Source organism: Leptonotus elevatus, chromosome 5 (assembly GCF_054856555.1).
Source record: "Leptonotus elevatus isolate MCC_2025b chromosome 5, RoL_Lele_1.0, whole genome shotgun sequence".
NCBI lineage: Eukaryota > Metazoa > Chordata > Actinopteri > Syngnathiformes > Syngnathidae > Leptonotus > Leptonotus elevatus.
In genome coordinates this window covers 1,813,897-1,821,269 of record NC_141243.1, presented here as the reverse complement: position 1 = coordinate 1,821,269, position 7,373 = coordinate 1,813,897, and the positions used below count along the sequence as shown (strand labels likewise).

Here is a 7,373-nt window from a genome sequence, read left to right as displayed (position 1 = left end):
CTAAATCGGACATAACAAACAAAGAGTTGGATTGGACAAAACTTTATTGGTAAACTAATGAACATTGGTAAGACATTTCATCCTTTTCTCCGTCGTTGGCTTCTCCGACGTCACTCGCGTTCGACACCCAAACAGCGTTCACCCTGCGCGGGCGCACGCAAAATTGTTTATTTCAAGTCACAAACGACGGCGAACAAAATCTGCTAATTATTCTCACTCATTAACTTAGCATTAGCTTTAGCCAGCCCACCTCGTAGTCCTTTTTCCGGCAGAATTTCTTGAGCCGGCCCACGCGTCGCATGGCCTGTTGCACCTTGGGAGCGTCGGTAGCCATGCAAAGATTGACTCCGCCTCTGCACACAAAACTGAACACAAGCGCCGCCGCCGCCGCCGCCGCCGCCGCCGCCGCCGCCGCCGCCGCCGCCGCCTTTGCGTCAGGATGCCGTTGCCAAGGTAACATCAAGTCCTAAAAGCAAAACTCACATGATGGCGTCAATGCGGCAGCCGCAGCCGGCGACCTGACGACGGTAGTCCACCAGGGGCGCTCTTCTCGGCATTTCCTCGCCGGAGGCCGACAGGCAGCAAGTGGAGAGCATCTCGCCGTGCGAAACTGACAACAAAATGAAAGGAAAAGACCTTTTTTGCCATTAATCAATCCAAATTATATTGGAGTTTTTTATTACAATTTCATTTAATTAAAATGGAATATAATTACAATTTCAATTCAAACACATTTAAACCAGCTCATAAGTTCAATGACTACAATTATAACTTCATTCACAAAAATACTCAACACGTTTTTTTTTTCATTCAGTAAATAAGGCCAATATTAACATCTGAATTAAATGAATAATGTTGTTAAACCAATGCAAAATACATTTTTAAATGCATTTAGATGACATTTGTATTTGAATATAAATACAACCATGAAACTGTTCTATCAATTAAATGAAAATGCCATGAAAAATATTTTCATTAAACAAAGGAAAAGTTCTTCAAATAAAAAGTGTGTTTAATCAATACAAAATCATGGAAATACTTTTTGTTAAGCCATTAAGGATACATTCAATTAAATACAAAGTTTATGAAACAAAACCAGTTACATATTAAATCATTTCTAAGCTTGAGGAACGATTTCGTCCAACGGAACGATCTATGATTGTAAAACATCTTTAAATGAAGAAAAACGTCCTCGAGGAACAGACCGGAAGCGTCCCTAATCAACTGACCGGTGCAGCAGCCGCCGAGGATGAGGATGAGGACGAAGCCGAGGAAGACGTGTGGCGTCATGACCTGCAACTTCGGAGTCTGAAAACGGAGATCGCCGACCGGGCCGGCCCTTAAATCCCCGCCGACGCCAACTTTCACTTTCACTTTGCCATCTTCCCACTCAACGGGGAAAGCTGTCGCGCTTCCCTCTCCCGCACCCGCGGGCCGTCTTCCACATCCGCATTGGGGAATTTCCCACCTTGCCCTTATGTGGAGGTTTACGACCTAGCATAGCAACCGACTGAAAACACGTCATGGAAACACAGAGAGGGATCACAATCCACATTTTCATGTCAAAATTTTTTTTTTTTTTTGGGGGGGGGGGGGCACTGGGAACTAAAGTGGGCTAACTCCATTTTTGTAATTGTAGACTAAATCAAGGTTTAATTGAAATTTACAACACATGCCGTAAAGTGAGGATCAGAAATTGATCGGAGTCGGATTTAGACTAACATTGCGCTAAGCGGTTTTTCTTCTAATCACACAATTTGTTTGAGAAAAATGTTTGGAGAAAAAGTCAAATATTTTAAAGATTTTTTTGTAAGACTTGTTTGTGCAAAGGAAAGTAATAAGAAAAGAAATGTCAAAGAAATTTTTATTTTTTAGATTTTTTGTTGTCATTTTTTTCTGAGGAAAAATGTGGAGAACACATGAAATGAGAGATATTTTCCATAAAAAGTTGTGCCATACTAGAAAAAAAAATCATTTGTTCAAGTAGAAAATGTTTTTCCTGAAAAATATTTCTACCTTAAAAAAAAAAAAAGTTATTACAAGATGACACACTTTTTTTCTTTTTTTCAAAGGAAAAGTGACGTTCTAACTTAACAGCAGAAGATTGTTTTTTTTTTTTTTTAGATCGATGCCCATGTGATGGAATTTTGAAAATGTTGTTTTTAACTCTCATCATATGACCTTTTTTTCCCCAATAACTTTTCATACTTTTTTATGTATTTGCTTTTGTTTGTTCCTAAGTGAAAGTAAACACAACTGATATGCTGGAAAATCACATGATTACGAATGAAGACCATACAACCATACCTTCATCATCATCATCATCATCATCATCGTCATCTTGATTCTTGTTGAATTGTTTCATCGCACTTGGCAACGGCGAGCGTGCACAAAATGCAATTAAACACTCGCACATGTCAGCGCATTCACATGCAAAAGCTATGAAAAGTCTGTGCACCCGATTCCGAAACCCGAAGTGTTTTTGATTAAAACAAAAGAGAGTACGTGCGAGTGTTTTCCTTTCAGGCAACCAAGATGGTATTAAATACGGGTGGGAATGTTTGTCTGCGATTCGATTCCGATTTTTGTGTCTGCGATTCGATTCCGATTTTTGTGCCTGCGATTCGATTCCGATTTTTTTTGTCTGCGATTCGATTTCAAAGGGATTTGATTGACAATGATTTCTGCTTGAATTGATAGAAAGAATGCAAAGAATGGTCGCTAATGCTAATGAGCGCGCTACTCGCGGCACTTTTATCACTCCAAAGAACAGCTATTTATACAAAACTGCTTCAGGAATGTATACAGATAAGCATCTTAATATTAATCACCGGCATATGATCTTTGTACGCTACAAAAAAAACAACAACCTTTTTTTGTCATAACTTGAACGTGACTTTTCAAATGCTGGTTATCACCGTTTATGAAATATTGATAGATTGGATTTTCCTGGAACAGTCCTCTTTTAAAGTGTCACTTTTATTGATTTCCTGTTATCTGATTATCAAACTCCTATTTTTTTTTTTAAGGGCTTAATGGCCAATAAAAGTGTCAAGCCAACATATAATAAAAATAAATTATAAAATCATAAAAATTCTTAAAATGACTTTGGTGCTCAAAGGTCGATTGTAGGTAGATTAGGTAACAACAAAAAATATCATATGGATGTAAAATTGTTTATTTATCATCAAGGGAAACAAATGAAAACATTAAAATCTTAATTTTTTTTATAATCATGTCATAAAACTTAAAAATCTCAACAGCATAAACAATAAAAGACAAATATAGTCAGAATGTTAAACAAATCATAAAAATAATCATGGCAGTCATTTCAAAAGAAGACAAACTTTCTTTAAAAATATTACATTATTTATTAAGTGAACATTTAATCAAAACTCATTCACAACCAGAATTAAAGTGCCCCAAACTTTATTTAAACATATTCTCAACAACAGGGACGTTAAAAAACTAAACGTCACAAAAATGTCAATTTTCGTCACAAGACATAAAAATAAAAATAAAGATTCAACTTTATTTACGCAGCAAAAACATCATTTAACGGCCATGGAAGATTAACGGACAATAAAAGTCAAAAAGACAAAAACATCCTTTTTCTTTTTTTTCTTCTCCTTCCCTGTGAGAAAACAGAGCGACAATCAGAACATTCCAGAATAAAACCAACCAAAGACCAAATGCTGAAGTGTTTCTTGTACTTGTCATTGCTTCTTGCGTTTGTTCCTTTTGTCCAAGTGAGCAACCAGAGCTTTTACGCACTCGCTCTCACCCGGCGCCGGCGCACAAAGTCTTTTGCCGGCCTTGGACACAAAACTAGATGAAAAAAAAAAAAAAAAAAAACATTATATTTAAACAATATCATTTACATTTCACTCACTCAATAACAGCAACCATGATAATAATCATAATTGTGAATATTGTAAAAATGAAAAAATGAAAAAAATGAAAAAAATGAAAAAAATGAAAAAAATGAAAAATGAAAAATGAAAAAATGAAAAATAAAAACAAGTCTTTTTCAAAATACTGTATGTATATATATAAAAAAAAAAATTCATGACAACACACATATCAATACAAATCTTAAAATAAATTAAAAAGTCCATTTTTATGGCGTGAGCGCTTACACGGTGGCGCTGCGTTTGCACCCCTTGCCGGCTTCCTGCTGGTAGGAGCTGACCAGGATTTGGCGAGGGAAGCACTTGTCGCTGGTGGCCAGACAGCAGTCCACCAGCGGCTCACCTGTCCCTGCAAGAGAAAGACGGCGGCAGGTCAGCGGCGGGAGGACGCGTGGTGGGCGTGGCTGGCGGGTATGCGGACGTTCTGACCTGCAGCCGGCCGACTGTAGAACAGCATCGCGAGGAGCAGAACGGCGAGGCGAGGGTCCATGCTTGGATCTTGTGCGCAGGTGCGATGCCCGTCTGCTGCTCCACGCGTGCATTTATACAGCGGGTGCTCAGCGGAAAGCGAAAGTCACATTCCTCATCAAAGATGGCGGAATGGAAACACGTGGGCCCGATTTGCAACATGCTTGCCCACATGTTTTTCCTTCCAGAACATTTGCCCTGGAGGCCTCACTGGATACACCTTTCTTGTCTGCATGGGAGATTAATTGCACGCAGGTTTCACTTTGCTACACGCACACACAAAAAAAAGCCTCAAGAAGAAGTCTGCCATTTTGCTTCCGAGCGGCCATTTTGAGGGCGATTCGTCGAATAGTTTGAAATTCCAGCCTCCGTTGTCCTTTTTAACTTTATAGCATGATTTGGTAGACACCCACAAAACGATTTCAGAAGCCATGCTTTTAAGGAGACAAGAAGTCTGCCATTTTGCTTCCGAGCGGCCATTTTGAGGGCGATTCATCGAATATTTTGAAATTCCAGCCTCCGTTGTCCTTTTAACTTTATAGCATGATTTGGTAGACACCCACAAAACGATTTCACAAGCCATGCTTTTAAGGAGACAAGAAGTCTGCCATTTTGCTTCCGAGCGGCCATTTTGAGGGCGATTCGTCGAATATTTTGAAATTCCAGCCTCCGTTGTCCTTTTAACTTTATAGCATGATTTGGTAGACACCCACAAAAACGATTTCAGAAGCCATGCTTTTAAGGAGACAAGAAGTCTGCCATTTTGCTTCCGAGCGGCCATTTTGAGGGCGATTCGTCGAATATTTTGAAATTCCAGCCTCCGTTGTCCTTTTAACTTTATAGCATGATTTGGTAGACACCCACAAAAACGATTTCAGAAGCCATGCTTTTAAGGAGACAAGAAGTCTGCCATTTTGCTTCCGAGCGGCCATTTTGAGGGCGATTCGTCGAATAGTTTGAAATTCCAGCCTCCGTTGTCCTTTTAACTTTATAGCATGATTTGGTAGACACCCACAAAACGATTTCAGAAGCCATGCTTTTAAGGAGACAAGAAGTCTGCCATTTTGGTTCAAAGCAGCCATTTTAGGTTCAACTTGGGTCCTTTCAAAGACTTAACTCCTACAATTTTTGAAAATTCTGCCCCTGAAGCCTGTTTGACTTACAAACCTGAAATTTGTGGGACGTGTCCATCACGAGTAGACCCACAAAAAAAGTCTCAGAGCCGTACCTGAAAAGAGACAGGGAGTCTGCCTTTTTTGGTTCAAGGGTCAATTTGGCCATCGCCAAAGGTGACCCGAAGATGATCTCCTCAACAGGTTTAGAGAATTCAGCCCCTCAAGCCTCTTTCACTGAAATGTGTTAAATGTGAAAAAGTCACAAGACGTTTTTCTTGAAAAGACTCAGGAATTCTGCCATTTTGATTTGATGCGTGCAAATCCATTTTTTGCTTTCATTTTTTTAAAATCTTGGTCTCCCTCTCTCTCTCTTTTGTTTTAATCAAAAACACTTCGGTTTCGGAATCGGGTGCACAGACTTTTCATAGCTTTTCATGTGAATGCGCTGACATGTGCGAGTGTTTAATTGCATTTTGTGCACGCTCGCCGTTGCCAAGTGTGATGAAACAATTCAACAAGAATCAAGATGACGATGATGATGATGATGATGATGAAGGTATGGTTGTATGGTCTTCATTCGTAATCATGTGATTTTCCAGCATATCAGTTGTGTTTACTTTCACTTAGGAACAAACAAAAGCAAATACATAAAAAAGTATGAAAAGTTATTGGGGAAAAAAAGGTCATATGATGAGAGTTAAAAACAACATTTTCAAAATTCCATCACATGGGCATCGATCTAAAAAAAAATAAAAAATCTTCTGCTGTTAAGTTAGAACGTCACTTTTCCTTTGAAAAAAAGAAAAAAAGTGTGTCATTTTGTAATAACTTTTTTTTTAAGGTAGAAATATTTTTCAGGAAAAACATTTTCTACTTGAACAAATGATTTTTTTTTCTAGTATGGCACAACTTTTTATGGAAAATGTCTCTCATTTCATGTGTTCTCCACATTTTTCCTCAGAAAAAAATGACAACAAAAAATCTAAAAAATAAAAATTTTCTTTGACATTTTTTTCTTATTACTTTCCTTTGCGCAAACAAGTCTTACAAAAAAATCTTTAAAATATTTGACTTTTTCTCCAAACATTTTTCTCAAACAAATTGTCTTTCCTATGTTTTTTTTTTGAAGTGGCAGAAACGATACCAAATTTTTCCTGAACAAATACATATTTTTCTTTTGAAAATCTTGTTATTTTACCTCCCAAAATATAAATTTTGAGAGAAACATCTTTAAAATATTTTTTTTATATTTCTCTAAAACCGTTGGATGTACCGTAATAGAACTTCTTGTTCCACTTTTCAACAACAACAAAAACAGGCTCGGAGAGGAAATGCTTTGTGTTCCATGGAAAAATCCACCTGAAGTGAAAATGCCTTGAGGAGATCCATCCATTTTTCTTAACCGCTTGTTCCTCACAAGGGTCGCGCGGGGTGCTGGAGCCTATCCCAGCTGCCTTCGGGCAGACCTGGTTGCCAGCCAATCGCAGTCATTATCCTCTTCGACATGAAGAGTCATGCGCTGTTTATGGTCGCAATTTCTCTTTCATTTCAGGTCAAAGTCGTTTTCTTTCCTGAAAGTCAGCATCTCTTCTTCCTGTTGCGCTCGTTGGAAAACACCCCACACAAAACACTTGCGTGGATGGAAGAAACTTGTGTCGCTGCCAGATGGATCATTCCTGGAAGCGGCCTGATTTAAGGGAAGACCCGCAACATCTCCTGATATCGTTTCATAGTATCGACATCAAATTTGGTGGATATAACAGAAGGCCCAAAAAAAATCTATGTTCAAATTTGAAAATAAATTGGGAACACATTGCATGGCTCATAATTTGTTGGAAAGTTTACAGAAAAAAAAAATCAGCCTTGGATAGAAGTTTCA

General features: G+C 38.4%; 2 protein-coding genes across 2 annotated transcripts; both read right to left on the bottom strand.

The window, feature by feature from the left end:
- Positions 1-28: 28 nt before the first annotated feature.
- Positions 29-1,373, bottom strand: LOC147173208 (uncharacterized). Its single transcript, XM_086076680.1, has 4 exons — positions 1,230-1,373; positions 484-610; positions 251-365; positions 29-143 (listed from the first exon to the last, which is right to left on the bottom strand). Exons 1-4 carry the CDS (start codon positions 1,288-1,290, stop codon positions 111-113), a joined length of 336 nt encoding a protein of 111 aa, XP_085932806.1. The 5' UTR covers positions 1,291-1,373; the 3' UTR covers positions 29-110.
- A 1,893-nt stretch (positions 1,374-3,266) lies between these two features.
- LOC147173207 (monocyte chemotactic protein 1B-like) lies at positions 3,267-4,502 on the bottom strand. The gene is made up of 4 exons (XM_086076667.1): positions 4,341-4,502; positions 4,140-4,260; positions 3,714-3,828; positions 3,267-3,634 (listed from the first exon to the last, which is right to left on the bottom strand). The coding sequence occupies exons 1-3, from the start codon at positions 4,399-4,401 to the stop codon at positions 3,717-3,719; spliced, it is 294 nt and encodes a 97-aa protein (XP_085932793.1). The 5' UTR covers positions 4,402-4,502; the 3' UTR covers positions 3,267-3,634; positions 3,714-3,716.
- Between the last annotated feature and the right edge of the window lie 2,871 nt (positions 4,503-7,373).

Excerpts from the sequence above, each read along its gene's own strand:
- LOC147173208 (XM_086076680.1), bottom strand. The coding sequence starts at position 1,290 with ATGACGCCACACGTCTTCCTCGGCTTCGTCCTCATCCTCATCCTCGGC. Across the intron at positions 366-483 it reads TGCCGCATTGACGCCATCAT|TTTTGTGTGCAGAGGCGGAG; the intron begins GTGAGTTTTGCT and ends GCTTGTGTTCAG. Across the intron at positions 144-250 it reads GCCGGAAAAAGGACTACGAG|GGTGAACGCTGTTTGGGTGT; the intron begins GTGGGCTGGCTA and ends GCGCCCGCGCAG.
- LOC147173207 (XM_086076667.1), bottom strand. The coding sequence starts at position 4,401 with ATGGACCCTCGCCTCGCCGTTCTGCTCCTCGCGATGCTGTTCTACAGT. Across the intron at positions 4,261-4,340 it reads CTACAGTCGGCCGGCTGCAG|GGACAGGTGAGCCGCTGGTG; the intron begins GTCAGAACGTCC and ends TTTCTCTTGCAG. Across the intron at positions 3,829-4,139 it reads TGCAAACGCAGCGCCACCGT|TTTTGTGTCCAAGGCCGGCA; the intron begins GTAAGCGCTCAC and ends TTTTTCATCTAG.